The 22,991-nt window shown below is 38.9% G+C and overlaps 1 protein-coding gene across 7 annotated transcripts in view; it reads right to left on the reverse strand.

The window, feature by feature from the left end:
* PARG (poly(ADP-ribose) glycohydrolase) overlaps nt 1-22,991 on the reverse strand; it is a 163,986-nt gene that overhangs the window by 87,519 nt on the left and 53,476 nt on the right. For 6 of the 7 annotated variants that reach the window (XR_007513385.1, XM_049854648.1, XM_049854647.1 and 3 more), the window contains 2 exons: nt 11,293-11,385; nt 5,264-5,421 (listed from right to left, as the gene is read on the reverse strand). Coding sequence is in view for 6 of the 7 variants with exons in the window: in XM_049854648.1 (XP_049710605.1) it covers nt 5,264-5,421; nt 11,293-11,385 (251 nt within the window). In the remaining variant the exon portion in view is untranslated. The remainder of the gene's footprint in view (nt 1-5,263; nt 5,422-11,292; nt 11,386-22,991) is intronic. The other variant, XM_049854646.1, reaches the window with a different exon arrangement.

The following is a 22,991-nucleotide window of genomic DNA, read 5'->3' on the forward strand; positions in this document are numbered from 1 at the left end:
TAGCCATTAGAGAAATGCAAATCAAAACTACAACGAGATTCCATCTCACTCCAACAAGGCTGGCATTAATCCAAAAACACAAAACAATAAATGTTGGAGAGGTTGTGGAGAGACTGGAACACTTACACACTGCTGGTGGGAATGTAAAATGGTACAACCATTTTGGAAATCGATTTGGTGCTTCCTTAAAAAACTAGAAACAGAATTACCATACAATCCAGCAATCCCGCTCCTTGGAATATATCCTAGAGAATTAAAAGCCTTTACAGGAACAGATATATGCACACCCATGTTCACTGTAGCACTGTTTACAATAGCAAGAGGATGGAAGTAACCAAGGTGCCCATCAACGGAAGAATGGATAAATAAATTACGTATATTCACACAATGGAATACTAAAAAAAAACACTGTTTACAATAGCAAGAGGATGGAAGTAACCAAGGTGCCCATCAACGGAAGAATGGATAAATAAATTACGTATATTCACACAATGGAATACTATGCATCGATAAAGAACAATGATGAATCCATGAAACATTTCATGACATGAAGGAATCTGGAAGGCATTATGCTGAGTGAAACTAGTCAGCTGCAAAAGGACAAATACTGTATAAGACCACTATTATAATAACTGCAGAAACAGTTTAAACAGAGAAGAAAATATTCTTTGAAGGTTACGAGAGGGGTGATGGAAGGACAGAGGGAGAGGGGTTTTCACTGGTTAGATGGTGGATAGGAATTATTTTGGGTGAAGGGAAGGACAACACACAATACTGGACAGGTCAGCACAACTAGACTAAACTAAATGCAAAGAAGTTTCCTGATTAAACCGAATGCTTTGAAGGCCAGAGTAGCAAGGGTGGAGGTTTGGGGACCATGGCTTCAGGGGACATCTAAGTCTATTGGCATAATAAAATCTATTAAGAAAACATTCTGCATCCCACTTCGGTGAGTGGCTTCTGGGGTCTTAAATGCTAACAGGCAGCCATCTAAGGTGCATCAACAGGTCTCAACCCACCTGGAGCAAAGGAGAATGAAGGACACGAAAGACACAGGGTAATTATGAGCCCAAGAGACAGAAAGGACCACTAAACCAGAGACTGCATCGGCCCCAAACCAGGAGAGCTAGATGGTGCCCGGCTACAACCGAAGACTGCCCTGACAGAGAGGCGCAATGGAGAGTCCGAGAGAGCAGGAGAGCAGTGGGAAGCAGACCCCAAATTCTCGTAAAAAGACCAGACTTAATGGTCTGACTGAGACTAGAAGGACCCCGGAGGTTATGGTCCCCAGACCTTCTGTTAGCCCAAGGCAGGAGCCATTCCCAAAGCCAACTCTTCAGACAGGGATTGGACTGGACTATGGGATAGAAAATGATACTGGTGAAGAATGAGCTTCTTGGATCAAGTAGACACATGAGACTATGTTGGCATCACCTGTCTGAGGGGAGATGAGAGAGCAGAGCGTGTCAGAAGCTGGCCAAATGGACATGAAGACAGTCGAGGGAAGGGGTGTGCTGTCTCATTAGGGAGAGAGTAATTAGGAGTATATAGCAAGGTGTGTTTAAATTTCTGCATGACTGACTTGATTTGTAAACTTTCACTTAAAGCACAATAAAAATTTTAAAAAAGGGAAAAAAAGAATCCCTGTATATCACAAATAAATCTCTCTAAATAACTGGAAAAAAAAAAAAAAAAGACGGCTGTGAGCACTGCAGTCTCCCAGTTATCAGAGAACTCTCCTCTGAACAGGAAAAGAATGGAAGGAAGAGGTGCAGTGGAGGAACGGTAATGATGTCTATGGGGGTGTACTGAGGAAGGAAAAAGCTACTCTTGAAAAAGGGTCAGAAAGTCTGTGGGGGTCCATCCTCTAAATCAAATTACAATAATAACAAAGTAGAAGGATTCACATTTTCAGATTTCAAAACTTACTACAAAGCAACAGTAATCAAAACAGGGTGGCTACCGGCGTAACGACAGACATACAGATTAAAGGAACTAAATTGAGAATCCAGACAGAGATCTATATATCTATGACCAAGTAACTTTTGACTAAAGTGCTAAGTTCATTCCATGGGGAAAGAACCGTCTTATCAACAAATGGTGTTGGGACAACTGGATTTCCGCATGCAAATTAATGAAGTTGGACCCCCTACCTCACACCATATAAGCAAATTAACTCAAAATAGATCAATAACCTAAGCATAAGACATAAAACTCTTAGAAGAAAATATAGAGGTAAATCTTCAGGACTTTGCATTTGGCAATGAATTCTTAGATACAACACCAAAAGCATGAACAACAAAAGACAAAATAGGTAAACTGGACTTTGTCAAAATGAAAAACTTTTGCTCATTAAAGGACATTACCATGAGAGTGAAGCAATCATTTTCAGAATGGAAGACAATATTTAGAAATCATATGTCTGATAATGGTTTAAGCATCCAGAATATATAAAGAACTCCTATAGCTTAACAACAAAAAGATAAACCAACTTAAAAACAGGCAAAAGACTTACATAGACATTTTCCAAAGAAGATATACAAACGGCCAATAAACACATGAAAAGTTGCTCAAAGTCATTAGTCATTAAATTAGTCATTAGAGAAATGCAAATAAGACCCACAAAGAGGTACCACTTCACATCTACTAGGGTGGCTAAAATAAAAAAGATATACATTAACAAGTCTTGGCAAGGATGTTGAGAAATTAGAACCCTTATCCATTGCTGGTAGGACTGTAAAATGGTGTAGCCACTGTGGAAAACATTTTGGTGGTTCCTCAAAAAGTTAAATACAGAATTACAGCAATTCCATTCCTAGATTTATTCCAAAAGACATGAAAACAGGGATTAAACGAGATACTTGTACACCACTGTTTATTGCCAAAAGGTAGAAATGACCCAAGTACCCATCAACAGGTGAATGGATAAACAAAATGTGATGTATAAATACAATGGAATATTATTCAGCCGTAAACAGAAGTGAGGTTCTGATACATGCTATAACGTGGATGAACCTTGAAAACATTATGCTAAGTAAAAGAAGAAATACTATAGATCACATTTACATGAAGTATCTGGTGTTGTTTTAGGTGCCGTCAAGTCAGCTCCACCTCATAAAGACCCTATAGGACAGAGTAGAACTGCTCCATAGGGTTTCTAAGGAGCGCTGGCGAATTTGAACTGCTGACCTTTTGTTAGGTTAGCAGCCGCGCTCTTAACCACTACACCACCAGGGCTCCACAGGAATATTTAGAACAGACAGATGAGAGACTGAAAGTAGATTAGAGGTTGCCAGAGGCACAGGGAAGAAGGGATTGGGGAGTTACTGCTTAATGGATACTGAATTTCTATTCTGGGTGATACAGTTTTGGAAATAAATAGTGGTGATGGTTATAGGCCAGTGTGAATATAATTAATGATAGTATATTAAAGAAATAATAAATAATGACAGCATTAAATTTTGACTCATGGAATGAAATAAGTATCTCTGCATCCACTATGATATAAAAAATGGCTAGATAGGGACAGCTTCTTCCTTACGGTAGAATTCCAATTAATAAATGTAGGTGGAAAGAGGGAAATAGAAAAATCACAACAGGTAAGCATCACAGTAAAAACCATTACAGATAAGATCAACCAGTGGATGCTAAAATCACTAGAGGCAGGGAAGGGAGATGTGAGGCAAAACAGGATTTGCATAATACCAAAGTATCTCCCCCGAGACATTTATTAATCCCAAAGGGGAAGGCAGTAATTTTATAGTGGAAAAACTGGCAGACACCATCTTAGCCAAGTGATCACTGGTAACAAGACATATCCCTTGATTCACTGAGAAGAACATAACATCACTACTGTGGTATTCCTGCCAAAATGTAGAACCACATTCTAATTTTCAAAAAGCATCGTGAGGGACATTCTCCAAAACAGCTTATCAGTAACTTCAAGTGTCAAAGTCATGAGAGAAAAGGCAACAGAAAGGAAGAAATTGGAGGAGACTGAGAAAAACAATTAAATGCAACGTGGGACACTGGAAAAAATCATGGGACAGAAAAAGGCCAGTAGAAGAAGTGGCAGAACTGAAATACGCAGTTTAGTTAATAGTTTTGTACCAATGTTAATATCTTGGGTTTTGATAATTGTACTATGGGTTAATATAGGATGTGAAAATAAGGTGAAGCTGGGTAAAGTATATTTAGGCATTCTCGGTAGTATTTCTACTACTTTCCTGTAAGTGTAAAATAAAAAGTTTTTAAAGAAACTACATTTAAAAAAGTGAAGTAAAATATGTGCTCCACTCAGCTTTGAAGACAGAAACGGTATGGCAGCCACAAGTGTGACCGTGCTCTATGACAGGCCCTTCCCACTCTATAACTGCTCACAGGCAGGACTGCGTGGAGGAGGACACTCTGCATAACATACTGGGAAAGAGGGGTATATTATAATAACTTTCTGAAGACCCACCCCTGACATTAGGGAAGAAAACTCACATTCTGTTCACAGATGTTATAAAGACAATTCTTAAACTGAAGAAAGAAGGACTGAGATGGAAAAAGAGAGAGACAGAAATGATACTCATTTGCCAAGAAGCTTTCTTAAACAATGTTTCTGTTCAAGTAGGTGAAGGAGAGAGTACTCATCTGGGAAAACAGCTGGGATCTAAAACTTTATCAATATCCTCACAATTAAATAATTCAATTCTTTTAAATGGAAAATGGAAAAGTTGAGTTTCATTTTGCTTTTTATCTTGACAAGTGTATTTTTCAACCTTAGTTCCATGAGTCTCACAAGACAGTCAGTCTCATGACTATATACTCACATTTTTTACATTTTATAAGACCTTCACTTATCAAAGAGCTTTTACTCCAACTTTAACATTCTGTCAGAATATAAAGATTGTAACAAATAACAGATGTTCCCATGAATAATCAAACTGAAGAGGTGTAATGGATCCAGAGCACTCGAGGAGGAGGACATCTGCGAGGATGCAAAGAACATGGGCCTTGTAGTAGACGGCCCTGAATTAAACTCCATCACTGTGACTTATGGCTACTAGGTTCTATGTTAAGTTCTTCAACCTCCACGAACTTTAATTATCTTGTTTGCAAAATGGCAAAAACATCATTTAACTCACAGTATTATAAAGACCAAATGAGATAACTGTACATAAAATGCTTGGCCCATGGCCAATTACAATGTAAATATTATTAGTTCCTTCCACTCTTCTGTATTTCATTGTTAAAAAGGTGTTCTCTGAAAACATACCGATTGAAGTTAATATCTGGGTAACTAGAATACTCCGATTTCATCTTAGCATTTCGTCGTGGAAAGGTGCAGAAAAAAGCATTAGCTAAAAGGCTGGCGATCTGTTCCTGTGACATTGTGATGGAATGATTCATCTTCTGCTTCAGGAGTGGTAGTGGCTGACAGAGGAAACAAACAAAAAATACAGACGAGAAGAGCAATAATTAGTTTAGCAATTTCAAAAGCAGAAGCACCAAATTGCATTTGCTAAATTAGGGCAGAAATAATTTCGGGCCACTCTTGAATTCTTAAATCAGCAATACCATTAAAGTCAAGGGATGTTTATCAGGGATGACTGGAAAAATGTTCTTGTTTGACAAACTGCAGATTGCTAATCAATGATAATGATAGCAAAGAGAACACAAAACACTGCTTATTAGTGAAAAACAAGATTGCATTAGCAAGAAGTAAAAATATGTTGCACGTGTAATGCAAAATTAAAATGAAACAGAAAAGTGCAATACTGAGTTTACCACTGTTGCTTACACTAAATTTTGTTCTCACTTACATTAAAGATTGTCAGAAATTTTTCTACTTTACTCCTAAATAAGATGATCTAAGGAAAATATTCAATAAATAAGTCTTTCCCTCTTTTTCTAAAAATCACACTTCACATTGACAATTTCTTCATGAGACCCAAATCTAATTTTATTAAAGCAATTAATGGAACATGGGAAAACCATCAAACACAACTGGGTATAACCCGAAATAAGATGGGTATTCACTGAATACTCAAAACATTTCAAGTCAAGGAGGATTAAGGCATTTTCCTAAGAACTCTTTACATCTGAAGTATCTTCTAGTCGGGCCAAAGCCAAATTCACTGAGCCCCTTATTTTCAGCAGAATCCACAGGCCCTCAGCATTGGGCTCAGTGGGTCTTACCTTATTTTAAATGTATAAACCATAGGAAGATTTGATGGCAAAATCAAAGACCAACTGCCAGTTTACAGATCAATTAAGTTTCAAAACGCTCCAACATAATATTTAGAGATGCTTTTTATTCTCCTTTTCAGTCATACCAAGAAGTAAGGCTACTGGATATCCGCACTAATGTCAAGCAGCTTGTAGAGAGCTGTCCTAACCACACCTCGAGAACGAACATCCGCAATCAAACTGAGCAGAGGCGGGCCAGGCCATTCAAAGCCACAATGCCGTAACAATTAAGCTTCTTTTCCAAATAATAGGAAACACACATCATTGCTACAGTAAGAGTTTGCTAGGAAAAAGACATGGTTAAACTTACAGTTCAACCATTTCTCCTGGAAAAAATAAAAAGTAAACAAAAACAAGCAAAAAGTAAAGGATTTATTTTCCCTACCAAGAAAACCAAACCCATTGCCGTCAAGTCAATTCTGACTCACCGCAGCCCTACGGGACAGGGCGGAACCGCTTCGTGGGCTTTCAAGGCTGTACTCTTGTACGGAAGCAGACTGCCACACCTTCCTCCCGTGGAACAGCTAGGAGGTTCCAACCGCTAACCTTTTGGCTAGTACTCAAGCACGTAACCACTGCACCACCAGGGATCCTTATCTTCGCTACAGGACAGAGCAGAACCGCTCCGTGGGGTTTCAAGGCTGTAATCTTGTACGGAGGCAGACTGCCACATCTTCCTCCTGGGGAACAGCTAGGAGGTTCGAACCGCTAACCTTTTGGCTAGTACTCAAGCACGTAACCACTGCACCACCAGGGATCCTTATCTTCACTACAGTATCCAAAATTCTCTCTCCTTTCAGGTCTTAAGGATCACCATTTCTAAGAAAGAGGAAACAGCTCGTAACGGAAATCTCCACTTTCCACCCTATACATTTACTCACAACCCAGCACTGAATTTTAAAAAGGGGACAGTGTGTCAATGATTTAAAGCAAACTCACTTGGTTTCAGTGAAAATTGAGTTTTTTAAACTACCGTTTTCCAAGTTATCAAGGAAAATGACTAAAAAATTAATGGTGACTGTCATGGATTATGTCCCCTCCAAAATCAGTGTATCAGTTTGGCTGGGCCACAATTTCCCAGCATTGTGTGGTCTTCCTCCACTTTGTGATTATAATTTTACATTAAAAAGGATTAGGGTGGGGCAGTAACACCACCTGTACCCAGGTCACATCCCTGATCCAATGTAAACGGAGTTACCCTGGGGTGTGGTCTGCACCACCTTTTAACTTTCATGAGATAAAAAGGAAAGGGGAGCAAGCAGAGAGCTGGGGACCTCATACCACCAAGAAAGCAGCGCAGGGAGGAGAGTGCATCCTTTGGACCTGAGGTTCCTGCGCTGAGATGCTCCCAGACCAAGGGAAGACTGATAACAAGGACCTTCCTCCAGAGCCGACAGAGAGAGAAAGTCTTCCCCTGGAGCTGATGCCCTGAATTTGGACTTGTAGCCTACCAGACTGTGAGAGAATAAACTTCTCTTTGTTAAAGCCGTCCACCTGTATTTCTGTTATGGCAGCACTAGATGACTAAGACAGTGACTATTTTAGGTTTAATGAATTATAAGCACAAACATTTCTTGTTTCCCAAATAACCAAATATTACAATTTTAAATACAGTAAGTCATTTCTGTTCTCTTGGGGGAGGGGAAATGCCTGAAAAGCTTATGCTTGGAGAAAACGTGAGGATGCAAATCTTATCAAGATAAATAAGGGTCTAGTTACTATGAACCAAGATCTTTAAAAAAGTCCCTGTCCAATGCATCTAAGAGATGGTATGCACATATGTTCATATATATAATAAAACGCACAGGGGGCCCTGTTACAGATGCTTCTTAGACACAACCATACACCTTGAGGGATTAGATTTCTAGGTTTGTAGGATTAGGACCATAGTCTCATGGGACATCTCAGTCAACTGGCATAACATAATTCCTGTAGTTCTACATACTAGTTTGGTGAGTAGTGCCTGGGGTCTAAGAAGCTTGTGCACGACCTTCTAAGATACAACTACCGTTCTCTACTTGCTCCAGCCAAAGAGAAAGAAAGAAATCAAAGACTCAAAGAACATACTAGTCTACAGGACAAACAGCCTACACGAACCATGGCCTCACCTACTCTGAGACCAAAAGAATTAGATGATGCTTGGCTGCAACTGTTGACCATTCTAATCAGGGCAACAATAGATGAACTCAAAGAATGGAAGAAAAATGTAGAACAGAACATCAAATTCCTAAAAAATAAGTAAATAAACCAGACCTACTGGACTGGTTGAGACTGGAGGACTCCCTAAGACTACTGCCCTGAGATACTCTCCAGGCCTTGAACAAAAACTAACCCCTGAAGTCACCTTGTAGCTACATAACAAATTGGCCCCCAAAATAATATTATTCCTAAGTACCGCGCTCCTTTAAAAACCAACTATATGAAACCAAATGGTGAACAATTACTTAAAAGCAAAGATGAGAATGTAAGGGAGCAGGGGAAGCAGTGAATGGAAATGAACAGCCAAAACAGGACCAATGACAACGTTCATGCATTGTGAAGAATGTAACCAATGCCACTGAACAACTTGTGTAGAAACTGTTGAATGAGAACCTAAACGGCCGTGTAAATCTTCGGTGAAAACACAATAATATACTATTAAAAAAAAAAAAGAGTCCCTGTCCAAAATCTGTTCCCTTTAATTTCCTTTTCATAAGTCTAAAACTTACCTTTTGGATTTGGCCTAGAATACTTTAATGTGATGGATCACTGTATTTAAATTGCACTTTCACAGTAAAGATTTGTTTTTCAAGAGGACAGAACAGAGATTAAGATGTTTACCCCATTAATACACTAATGGGAAAACAGAGTTGTTCTAAGCCAGGAAGAAGATGGGGAGCCTTGAGTCTGATTGTGCTTCTACTGGGCTACTTGTTACAACTTAGAAATGTATATACTTTTGAATCAATATCTGTTTAAGTAAAATAAGGAAACTTTTTCTCCTAGGAATAAAAGGAGAGAAAAAGTGATTCATGTCTAAAGGTTGTATAACAGTGTCAATTGTGAACTATATATTAAATTCAAAAAACATTTAATGAATGTGTCCCATGTTAAACCTGGGGACACAAAGAGGATCTGCCTTCAAAAAGAATATAATCTAGTGAGGGGAGATATATAAAGACATAAATTACAAAACAAGGTGCTAAGTATGGTTTGAGTGATACAGGAGGGACTAATCTTGGCTGGCAGAGTCAAGGAAGGCTTTACAGTGGACGTAAAAATTAGGCTGAGCCCATGGGGTAGTGAGAGACTTCACTAGGTAAGAAAAAAAGCAAAGAGGGTAAGGAAAAAGAATGAACATGGAACATACGCAATCAACTAACTTCCAACATAAACAAGAAGATGAGTTTAAAATATATTTTCCCTTTCCAATAGAAAAATGTATTTCGGACACATGCATTACTGAGGTGAAATTAAACTCACCTGAAATTGGGAATACCACAGTAAAATGCTAACAAATATGGCACACTGAAAAGCATTCAGTGGTCTTTAGTTGGAGGTGGCATCTCCCCCAAGCAGGCATTTGGACATGTTGGGGTGTTGGATTCTGCATCCCCCAATGATAGTGCTTGTAGTTTTTGTGTTGTTCCAGTGACATACTGCAATGTGCAGGGGCATCCCACACATTAAGAAATTGTACCACCCAAAATGTCCATACAGTGGGTCCCTGTGGAATAAGAGTGTTAGCAAAGCCCTAGCTAACATTCATGCAGCAAGAGGGTTTGCCCTAGAAATAAAAGACGAAGGCAAATTCAAGACATCTAGCCACTGTTGTAAAAGAAAACTATGAAAAGCAAAACAAGCAGCCCCCTATGATGGTTTGAAAATATGTCCACAAGTTCTTTCACATTCCACCCTTTAAGAGGTGCAATCTAATTCCCCTACTCTTGAGTATGGGCTGGACTTAGTGACTACCTTCTAATGAATAGTGGAACTGACAGTGCGTGATTCAGCAACTAGATCATAAACACACTGCAGCTTCCTCACTCAGAAACTAGGTCATAAAGACACTGCAGCTTCCTTGCTCTCTCCCTTGCATCGCTCACGCTGAGGAAGTTAGCTGCCATGTTGTGAGGATACTCAAGCAGTCTATGGAGCAGCCCATGGCAAGAAACTGAGGCTGAGAAGTGGGCTGTCAAGTCTTCAGAGGACTTATACCCCTGGCCAACATTTGACTGCAAGCACAGAGAGATGCTGAGCCAGAATCACTCCATTAACCTGCTCCCGAATTCCTGACAGACAGGAACTGTGAGATAATATACGTTTGTTGTTTTAAGCCACTAAACTTTGAGGTAACTTAATACATAGCAATACGTAATTAATATACTGCAAATAAAAATGAAATAATAACAGATATAACTTCTTCTATTTTAAAAACTTAAGAAAATATCATGAACTCATTTGTTATATGACACACCACTTTGGGGGGGCATTAGGAAAGGCTGGGTGGGTGATCTTGAGGCATTTTGATGACTCCCCCTCATTGCCAGTGAGTCATTCCAACACATAGCAGCCCTGTGAGGACAGAGCAGAACTGCCCTATATGGTTCCCGAGGCTGTGATCTTTACAGGAGCAGACTGCTAAATCTTTCTCCCAAGGAGCAGCTGGTGGGTTAGAACTACTGACCTTCCAGTCAGCAGCTGAGTGCTTTAACCACTGTGCCACCTGAGCTCCTTATTTTGAAGAAAAAATGTTCTAAATCCATTAGTACGTTTTGAAATAACAACTCCTTTTTTTTAAAGTTAAGAGATTATTTAAAGAGAAAGAGAAGTCTGAGTAAGATAACTTCCACAGTGTAAACTGAAGCTCAGAAATTGAATGTTGCATTTTTAATGTCTTTCGCAGCATTCTTTCTAGCCTCTAACCTTTTCCTTAATATAGCAAAATTGCCATACTCTTTGGCAAAAGCTGTTTCCCATCTCTCTCTCTCTCTCTGACCTTGGCCATTAGAGTTTAAAGAAATTCAGCTGTTTTTGAGGCTCAAGAAAGCTACTGAGGAAGTTATATCCACTAACCTGGGTGCAAATACTGGGCAGACAGAGTGCAATTTTCACCATATCAGGCAAAATGGACTGATATAAATGTTGAGCTTCTGTTTCTTCAAGTACCTGAATAATCAATAAAATATGTTGCCGGTGAATGTTAACCAGTAAATAAATGTTTATTATGAAATTAAATTACATACGTGCTTTTCATAGACTACCGTAGGCACACTATCAGCATCATCAATCACACATAAAACTACACTTAAAATCATACTAACAAACTTACAAATTTCATTTCCACATGTACGTAATTCAACTTAATGCTCTCTGAACATGAATGAAGTATTCTAAATATCAAATACCTCTCACATTAACATTCACAATTAAATAAAATACTCAAAAATGAAGAAGAGCACATTCTGCCCTTGCCTACATCAACTAAAAACCACTAGACCACCAAGGACTCACTCAGAAGCCTTCAAGGACCCATCTAGAATTTTTAAAAATCACCATAAAAGCCACACTAATTATTTCAGAGCATATTGTATGTGTCAAATCTAACCTACTGGGGACTAAACAATGAGGTTTTCTAATGACCTGAGAATTTTCTCTTCTAGGAACCCTTAGGGTCACTATGAGTCGGAATCGACTCGAGGGCACTGGGTTTCTGGGTTAGGAACCCTTGGGAAGTTAACATCACAATTCCCATATCATAGCTTGGAGTACAACGAAGGCAACATTCATGGTCCATTTTTGTCTTTTATAACTTCCCATCTCTACAAGGCTTTAGAAATTACTTCAGGCCTTTTAAAACTCCAATTTTTCTCTAAACATCAGGGTATTTCTTTAAAGGTACTGAAAATGACAACATTCTTAATTTTGAAATACTACATACACTGTCAGGGTTGAAGTAAATCATTTATCTACTTGAAATTATATTCGGACTAGAAGAGGTCTCAGTTATAGTCCATCTGATCCTGTCATTATTACAGAGAACAAAATATGGAGGCCAAGGAAGTTACCTGATCTTCCTAGGCTGATGGGGTCGATTAGCAACAAAGTCAGAACTAGAAGCCCCAGTGTTCTGGCCTCTACTCGATGGCTCTCCCCACTTCCCTATGTAACCAACATTTGAGATTAATGAAGATGCAGACTCTTCACAAATACCTACAGATTTTCTTTGCTATTCTATCAGGAGATAAGCTGAAGTAAAGGAATCTTTGTTCATTTATCTATGACTGGATGAGGTGTATGTGTAAACAGAAATAGTTATATAGAAAATGTACCTTCACTCTGGTTTACAGGCCAGTTTCAACACTAGAATTTTCTTTACACCAAAGCTCTAAAACCTCCCTCTTTAGGTTAGGATAATGGGAAAGGTGATATTCACAATGAATAGAAAGATGTTTGCAATTCAGAGTTTGGGGTTCAATTAATCATAAATATATAGGAATTTGAGGAAAACCTTCCATGAGATGGATTGACATGATGGCTGCAAAAACGAGCTGAAATATACAAATGATTGTGAGGCTGGAGCAGAACTGGGCAGTTTTGTTTTGTCATACACAAGGTCCCCATGAGTTCACATCAACTTGACGGTAACTAACAACAGCCCATAGAAAACTAAGCAAGAGGAAAACATTAAAAAAAAAAATGTTTTTTTTAAAGCAAAAGAGTTCAAAGTGGTTAAGTAGTTGCCTTTTATAATAACCCTCTTTAATTGTGATAAAAATCAAAACTAAATTAAAAAAACTCATACATTCACAGAAGGTATTCTACTATTTTAGAGGCATGCACTAAAGATACTTGCCTTCCTGGACCTGAAGATACATAAACCATGTTAGTGTATTTGTTTAAAATATTTGAACTTTCTGCTTATGACTTATTTTTACTTTTTAAAACTTTTTACTTTTGAAATAGATTCACAGGAAGTTAAGAAAACAGTACAGAGGTCCAATGTACCCTTCATCTAGTTTCCCCCAAATTTATGTAACTACAGCACAATATCAAAACCAGGGAATTAGTACCAGTACGTGTGTGTACAATTCTATGCCATATTACCTACTGTATGTGTACATTTGGGTAATCACTACTGAAACTGAGATACAGAACTGCACCATTACCACAAAGCTCTCCTTCCTGCTACCCCTGCATTGCCGTGCCCACCCTTTCCTCCCCGCCATCCCTAACGCCTGGCAACCACTAATCTCTTCCCCATCTCTATAATTCTGTCATGTTATATACATGGAACCTTACATATCCTTTTAAGATTGGCTTTTTTCACTCAGTGCAATGCCCCTGAGACTCACTCCGGTTGTTGCAAATATCAATAGTTTGTTTCTCTTCATTGCTGAGTAGCATTCCATGGTATGAATGTACCATAGTTTAACCATTTACCTACTGAGAGGCATTTTAGTTGTTTCCAGTTTTTGGCTATTACAAGTAAAAGTGCTTTTCCCATTCAACCTGCCTACATCCTTATAATAATTTCTTGTAGACTGCATGTAGTAGGTGTGTTTTTATTCGCTTTGTAAATCTCTGCCTTTTCAATGGTATTTTTAGGCCACTTATATTTAATGTAATCTTTGACCTGTTTGGATTTAAGTCTGCCATTTTATTTCTTTCCTCTGTTTTCCTTTTCCTGCCTTCCTGTGGGTTACACAAACATTTCTTAGAATTCTATTTTTATTTAGTGTTTTTGAGAACATCTCCTTGAACAGATATTTTAGTGGCAATTCTAGGCATAACAATATATATAACTTAGCCCCACCTACTGGTGTCAACATTTTACTAGTTCCAGTAGAATATAGAAATCTTACCTTCCTTTAAGTCCTTTTACCTTCCTCCAGTAATTGTCTTAAATATTTCCTCTAAATACATTGAGAACCACAACAGACAATGTTATAATTTTGAAAGCAGTGAAAGGGAAATGTCAAACTCAATTAAGAAAACTTAATAAGTCTTTTTTATTTACCCAGATATCTACTTTTTCTCTGTTGTTCTTTCTTCCCTCCTGATGTTCCAAGATTCCTTCTTTTTTCATTTTGTTTCAAGAACTTCTGTTAGATACTCTTTTATGGTAGGCCTGCTGATGGCAAATTCCCTTACTTTTCCTTCATCTGAACATGTCTTAATTTCCCCTTCATTCCTGAACAATATTCTCCCTGGATATAGAATTCTGGTTGACTATTCTTTCCTTTCAGTCCTTGAAATATGTTCTTTCACTTCCGCTAGTGTCGTGCTTTGTGACAAAAAATTTCACTGTCACTTGAATTGTTTCTCTCTTCTAAGGTGCCTTCCCTCTCTTAGCGCTTTCAGTATTTTTTCTTTACCCTTAGTTTTAAGAAGTTTCATTGTGGTATGTCTTGGAGTGGATTTCTTTGGATTTGGGGGTTATCTCAGGTTCTTTAATTTGTACGTTTGTGTCTTGCCAAATTTGGAAGTTTCCACCATTATTTCTTCTAATACTTCTCGGCCCCACTCTCTTTCTGGAAAATCCAATGATAGAAATGTTAGATCTTTTGTTACACTCCTACAGGTTCTTAAATTGTCTTCATATTTTTCTTGTTTATTTTTTCCCTGTTTTTCACATTAATATCTATTTTTCTTTTTCAAGCTCACTGATTCTTTCCTCTATCCTCTTCATTCTCTACTGATCCCATCCACTGAGTTTTTAAATTTTTAGTCATTATACTTTTCAGCTGTAAAATTTCCATTTGGTTCTTCTTGATAACTTCTTGTTGGGACTTGACGTTTTTTTCAATTCTTTCAAGCATGTTTGTACTTGCTCATTGAAGCTTTTTCATAATGGCTTCTTTAAAAATCTCTGTCAGGTAATTTTAACATTTTTGTTAAGTCAGGGTTGGTGTCTGTTTACTGTCCTTTCTCATTTAAGTTGAAATTTTCCTGGTTTGTGGTATGACGACTAATTTTTTATTGAAATCTCGATATTTTCAGTATTATGAGACTGGATCATATTTCAATTTTTGTTTACACCAGTGATGGACAGAGAGGGCACCACATTATCGCCAGCTGGGGTTGGACATTCTGGTTCCCCACTTGGCCTTTGTTGACCCCAGGGGCAGGGAGTGGGAGAGGCACCTTCTTACTGCTGGGTAGAGGTGAGAGTTCAGGCTCCCCACTAGGTCACTGCTGACACTACTTTGATACCCTGTGTTTCCTGTGAACCCATAGTCCGTAGCTACTCTGCCTTCTTTCTCCACATATCAGAGTCTTTTTATGTTTGTTTTACATATATATTGTACAGGACTTTTGATTCTACTTATGGAGGGGGGTAGGGAGAATTGCCTATCTGAACATATTTAAACATATTTATCTGAACATACCGTTGGGTATCTATCCTTGTCTTTTAAAACGGACATATGAGTAGCTGGTGCCATGCTTTGCTGACTGTCCCAAGCTTTACAATATCACTTATTTATCTAGTGAAACATTACTGCATTGACCTTTCTCACAACTGTCAACACTTCAGACCTGTATTTAAGGCTTTTTTGGAAGTGCAAAGGAGAAAAAAAGACATGGCATTCAAGAACAGAACCAATTCAACTACAGTTTAGGAGAGAATTAATAATTTAACAAAACACGACCTTATGCCTTCTAACATATTATTAGTATCTTTGTGAAAATCTTACCTTTTACCAAGTTACTTATTAATCTGTAAAATGTATTAAAGAAGTAAAAAGTTTCTTAAAATTACAAATACTCACTTAACTTTATGAGAACCATAAGCCCTTGGTCAAAAATGGTATAATAATTAAGAAAAGTAATCATTCATTATTTATTATAATAATTATTATAAGAAAAATAAGTATTTAGATGATGGTAAAAAGCAAAGCTTCATTAAATTCTCCCAAAAAGGCAGAACAAGATGATGACGTGAGTAGATGGTCCCATTTACTCCCCCAGCAACTAACACACTGAACGACAAATAAAAAGACACACAGAATGAGATCTCATAACTCCAGGCAGTAGCTGGGGTGTTGGGAGAACTGAGGTGAGTCCAGAAGCAGGGGAGAAAAGGAACAGGGATGGCACAAAACCTGGGAGAACCTATGTGCTAACACTGGAAGTACTCACTCATTGCAGCCATTTTGGGATGGGCTGGAAAACACACCATACAGAGAACACAGAAAGGCGCTAATCTGAGGAAGCTGTAGCCTGACTTTGTTAAGGCAGTGCAAACTGGTAGTGTGAGCTTGCAGGCTGTACAACTGGGAGGGGGAGAAGGGAGACTGTGGTGCTATGAAAGAGTTTTGTTGAATCTCACTGAGGCCTGAGATGGATGGGCACTAGGACCAGAAGGACCTGCAAGGGCAACAGGGCAAGGGGAATACTTCAGACGGACAGATGTCACAGAGGGAAACGTCAGACTCCCTGCCCACAGAGGGACACTGTGGGAAAGCCTACACAGGGATGCCCATGAGGGAAAGATACAGAGAGTCCCTAGCCTTTGCCATAGGGAGACTGAGCCCTACTACTTAAGTCAGTGTCTGCAACCAAATAACTCTGCCCTCCTGCACACACGTATTGAATTCAAGAGCTCACGCACCCAGTATTCCTGAATCAGCACTGAAAAAAGCCTAAGGCTAAGAGTACTCGCTAATGGATCTCAGGAGATGATACCAAGCCCACTGCCACTGGGTCGATTCTGAATCATGGCGACCCTGTGGGGCATAGTGCAGTTGCTCAGTGGGATTCCCAGGATTATTTAAGTCTTTGCAGAGGTGGGCTGCCGCATCTTTCTCCCACAGAACGGCTGGTGGGTGCAGGCTATGGCCTTATGATTGGCAGCTGGGGGCCTGGCTGCTGTGCCATCAGGGAGCCCAACCAGAAAATTTTTGAATGAAAGCCAGCATACAAAATTTAAAGAAAAAAAGATAAGAAAATGACCCAAGTTCAACAAAAAACAATATCATACAAAATCACAATAAAAGAAGGACCGATCAAAAACAAAACATGATGAAGAGGAAATTTCTTCTGTGCAGGCCAGACTAACTCAAATCATCGATGATTTTCAGACTATGTGCTAAATATGATTAAAGAAACCAAAAACACACAGGAAACAAACTAGCGGGGATCAGGAAACAAATGGAGGCACAGATTGAGAGACTCAACAAGGAAATAGAAAGCATCAAAAAACAAAACAAAACAAAAAACCCAACAAACAAACAGAACTACTAGTCCTCAAGAATAAAGCCAACTGAAATAGATAAGAGAAACACTAAACAGTAGAGTCAAAGAGAAAATAGAATAAATGAACTAGAAGACAAAAAAACTGACCTTATCAGGTCTCAAGAGAAAAGAAGAAAGAAAAACAAAGAAACACAAAAGGAAATACGGAATTCAATTAAGAAATCTAATGTTACAATTACCAGAATCTGGAGGCAGGGCCAAGAGGACACTTTCTATGGTCCCTCTTACAACAAAGACTCAAAAAAAAAACAAGTGAATCAATTATACATGACAATCTGGAAGCCCTGAACATCAAACACAAAGTTGAGGAATCTGAATGAGTGGCGGGGGGCGGGAGAGATGGTTCAGAAGCAGTGAGGAGTTGCCAGACCTGACCCGGTGGAACTGGCACCTTACAGGTCGGATTGGTTGGTGCGAGCAGTGAGGCAAGCAGTGGCACTGAAGATGCGTTTTCCATATCGGGAGAGACTGAGCAGTAGAGAATCTACTCAAGCCTCCAGAGCCACTGAAAAGCTGAGCTCAATCAGCAAAAAATAAGTACATGTGTCCAACCTACTGTTTGGATCAAAAAACACCCCTTGAACACCAAGGACACAAGGTAATTAAGAGCCCAAGAGACAGAAAGGGCCACATAAACCAGACGCTACATCAGCCCGAGACCATAAGAACTAGATGGTGCCCGGCTACAACCAATGACTGCCCTCACAGAGAACCCCTGAGAGAGCAGGAGAGCAGTGGGATACAGACCCCAAATTCTCATAAAAAGACCAGACTTAATGGTCTGACTGAGACTAGAAGGATCCCAGAGGTCATGATCCCCAGACCTTCTGTTAGCCCAAGACAGGAACCATTCCCAAAGCCAACTCTTCACACAGGGGATAGACTGGACTCTGGGAGAGAAAATGATACTGGTGAAGAGTGAGCTTCTTGGATCAAGTAGACACATGAGACTATGTGGGCAGCTAGTGTCTGGAGGGGAGATGGGAGGACAGAGGGGGTCAGAAGCTGGCCAAATGGACATGAAAATAGAGAGTGGAGGGAAGGAGTGTGCTATCTCATTGGGGGAGAGTAACTAGGAGTATATAGCAAGGTGTATACAAATTTTTGTATGAGAGATTAAATTGATTTGTAAACTTTCACTTAAAGCACAATAAAAATTGAAAAAAAAAAAAGCACCCCTTTGGGAAAAATCTCTCTCCCATTTACCTGCCCCCTCCCTGCTCTGCACTGGGTCCCAGGCCGGAAACACAGATTGCTGTGTCCCCTGGCCTAGAAGTAAGATCCATTATGTGCTCTGAGCCATTCTCCCGGCCTTGGAGACAGAACAAAGTAACAAACAGGAAAAAATAATCTGCCAGCTCCCCTAAGCTGCCTAGGCACAGACGTAAGGGGTAAACAGACTTTGAATGCCTTTCACCCCTGCGTAGACTGTGGGCCCACTTCAACAATGTAGGCCCTCATTAGCACAGTACAACAGGGATACGCCTGAAGCCTAACTTCAATTGTATCAGCTATATTGAGTGGCAGGTTCGTAACATTTGACACCGCTCTGCCTATTATGCAGGGTCCTCACCTACCCACATCAGGGGCCTGAGGACTGGTAGCTCCACTCATGCCACCTAGCCACCCATGACAGGGACCCAAAAGTAAGTGGTGCCTCCTAGTCCTTACAGCCAACAACATTGGGTGCCCATAGTCCAGATGTAAAACCCACCGACCTGGGACATACTTTCCTCATAGACACTCGGGGGGGCTGTAAGACCCCTGCCTTGCTCAGTGTGTGACCCCTAATGCGATCAGATACCTGTGCCCATACCAATCATCCCTGCCTGTCTAGGACTGTACGTGAGAGGCTGCACCACAAACTTGGTGACCAACTACCTGGACACCTGAGCTGAAGCCATACAAGAAAAGGAAACAGACACCTGGGCTCACATACCTATTAACAAATCTAACTACCTGGTGACAGGTGCCAATAATCAAACTAGCTCACAAAAGCAGCTTATTTGGGCATATCAAAACAAAACAAGTAAGTAAACATACAATAAATATAATAACTTATTGATAGCTCAGAGACAACAGTACCTAATCACATAAAGAGGCAGACCATGATGGCTTCAGCAAACTCCCAAGACAAAGAATCAAGAAATCTTCTGGATGAAGAGAACTTCCTGGAATTATCAGAGGTAGAATACAAAAAATTAATACACAGAGCTCTTCAAGAGATCAGGAAGGAGGTAAGGCAAAACCCAGAACAAGCCAAGGAACACACAGACAAAGCAACAGAGGAACATAAGAAGATTAGAGCAGAGCATAATGACAAATTTAACAGGCTGCAAGAACCCAGAGAGAGACAGCAAACAGAAATCCAGAAGATTAGCAATAAAATTTCAGAATTAGACAACTCAATAGAAAGAGGGACAGAATTGAGAAGAAATGGAAGTCAGTGTGATACTGAAGATAAAGCACTTGACACCAACTTATTTGAGGAAAAATCAGAAAATGAAGAAACCCTAACAATTATGTGGGACTCTATCAAGAGGAATAACCTACGAGTGATTGAAGTACCAGAACAGAGGAGATAACAGAAAATACAGAGAGAATTGTGGAAGATTTGTTGGCAGAAAACTTCCCTGATATCATGAAAGATGAGAAGATATCTATCCAAGAAGCTCATTAAACCCCACACAGGGTAGATCCCAAAAGAAAGTCACCAAGACATAATCAAACTTGCCAAAACCAAAGACAGAGAATTTTAAGAGCAGCTAGGGATTAACAAAAAGTCACCTACGAAGACAAAGGACAGTAAATAGAATTATTGGAATCCCAGAGTACCACGACAGTAAAAGTAAAGAAACAATTTTCCAAGAGATAATCAGAGAGAATTTTCCAGACCTGAACAGAGGACCAAGCCTGCAAATATAAGAAGCTACACGAACCCCACCCAGAAGAGACAGAAAAAGATCAATTCTGCACCATATTCTAATAAGATTCTTGAAAACCAAAGAAAAGGAGAGAATTCTGAAAACAGCAAAAGAAAAAACACAATATAACATACCAAGCCCTTTCATAAGAAAGAATGCAGATTTCTCCAAAGGAACTTAAGAGGCCAGAAGATAATGGAAAAACACATGTGAAATACTGAACGAAAACAAGTGCCAACCAAGAATTTCTTCACCCAGCAAAGCTGTTAGTGAAAAACAAGGGGGAAATCAACAAATGGACAATCATAAGGGCCAAGTATATGACAGTCTCAGGGAATAAACTCAGTAACTAAATCCCATAAACAATATAACATCAAGTTTGTAGGAAGTAAACATCAACGTAAATTTACTGAATATAGGTTATATATTGATGTTAATGGAGACACAAACAAAAATGGGGGAGGGAGAAGCATATCAGGAATAGATTTATTACGTTAAAGTTGCATGGTAATTGCTGTTCATGTTAGACATTGTTGCAATTGTAAGCTCTGTATTGTAATATCAAGAGAAATCATTCAGAAGAAAAGAAGAAAGCAAAAGGGCTCATTATAAGAAAGCAGCCAAACACAAAGAGAAAAATCAGAATAAAAAAACAATAAAGACGTAAAACACTCAAAAAACAAACAGCAAAATGAGTTAGGTAGACACTTTGTTTTCAGTAATAACCTTAAATGCAAATAGTCCAAATGCCTCACGCAGAAGGCAGAGAATGGCAGAATGGATTAAAAAAACCATGATCCATCTTCTTGCCATCTATAACAAGCACACCTTAGACGTAAGAACACAAAACCCAAAAGAAACCCACTGCCGTCGAGTGGATTCCAACTCATAGCGACCCTACAGGACAGAGTAGAACTGCCCCATAGAGTTTCCAAGGAGCGCCTGGTGGATTTGAACTGCTGACCTTTTGGTTAGTAGCAGTAGCACTTAACCACTACGCCACCAGGGTTTCCGTAAGAACACAGGCTGAAAATAAAAAGATGGATAAAAATATTCCATGTAACCAGTAAACAAAAAAGAGCAGGTGTGGCCACACTGATAGCAGATTAAACCAAAAAAAAACCAAACCTGTTGCTGCAGAGTAGATTCCAACGCAAAGCGACCCTACAAGATAGAGTAGGATTGCCCCATAGGGTTTCCAAGACAAGGCTGGTGGATTTGAACTGCTGACCTTTTGGTTAGCAGCTGAGCTCTCAACCACTAAAATAGACTTTAAATCAAAAACTACTACAAGAGATAAAGAAAGACATTAAATAATAATAAAACGGTCAATCCAGCAAGAAGACATAATAATTATAAATATATATGCACTTAATAGCAATGTACCAAAATACATGAAACAAATACTGGCTAATATGAAAGGAGAAATATAGACAAATCCACAATAATAATAGGGGACTTTAACACGCCACTTTCAATTATACACAGAAAATCTAAAACGAAGATCACTAAGAACGCTGAGAACATATATAAAACCATAAACCAAGCGGACCTAACAGACAAATAAAACATTCCACCCAGCACCACAAAAATAGACATTATTCTACAGTACACAGGGATTATTTTCCTGAATAGACCATATGTTATGACACAAAACAAGTCTTGACAAATTGAAAAAGAGTGAATCATACACAGTAGCTTTTCTAACCAAAAGCACGTGAAGCTGGGAATCAACAATAGGAAAAATAAGGGGAAAAAATACATGGAAATGAAATAATACACTACTAAAAAATGATTATTGGGTCATAGAAGAAATCAAAAGTGAAATTAAAAAATTCCTAGAATCAAAGGAAAATGAAAACACAACATGTCAAAGCCTTTGGAACATAGAAAAAGCAGTACTCAGACAGAAATTTATAGCAATAAATGCCTATCTTAAAAAGAAGATCCCAAATCATCAACTTCAACAAACATAAAAGGAAGAACAAAAGAAGTCAAAAGCAACCAAAAAAAAATAAAAGGAAATAATAAAGGTCAGGGCAGAAATCAATGAAATGGAAAAACCATAGATCTTAAGAACCAGCAAAACCAATAGCTGGCTCTTTGAAAGGATCAATAAAATAAACACACCACTGGCTAGATTGACAAGAGAATAAAACCAAAAGAGGCAAATTTAAGAAATTAAATTGGAGGCATTCCAACCTATCCATCATAGATAAAGAAAACTGTAACTGATAACTATGAAAAATTGTACTCCAACAAATTTGAAAACCTAAATGAAATGAATACACTCCTAGAAACATATTACCTATGCAAACTAACACACACAGAGGTAAAAAATTTAAATAGGACTTGAAGCACTTACTAACGAAGATCGAAGATCACAGCCTTCGGCATGGATTGCACCTCAACATAAAGAAAACAAAAATCCTCACAACTGGACCAATGAGCAACATCATGATAAACAGATAAAAGATTGAAGTTGTCAAGGATTTCATTTGACTTGGATCCACAATCAACAGCCATGGAAGCAGTCAAGAAATCAAAAGATGCATCGCATCGGGCAAATCTGCTGCAAAGGACCTCTTCAAA

This window comes from Elephas maximus, chromosome 16 (genome assembly GCF_024166365.1).
Source record: "Elephas maximus indicus isolate mEleMax1 chromosome 16, mEleMax1 primary haplotype, whole genome shotgun sequence".
Taxonomy (NCBI): Eukaryota; Metazoa; Chordata; class Mammalia; order Proboscidea; family Elephantidae; genus Elephas; species Elephas maximus.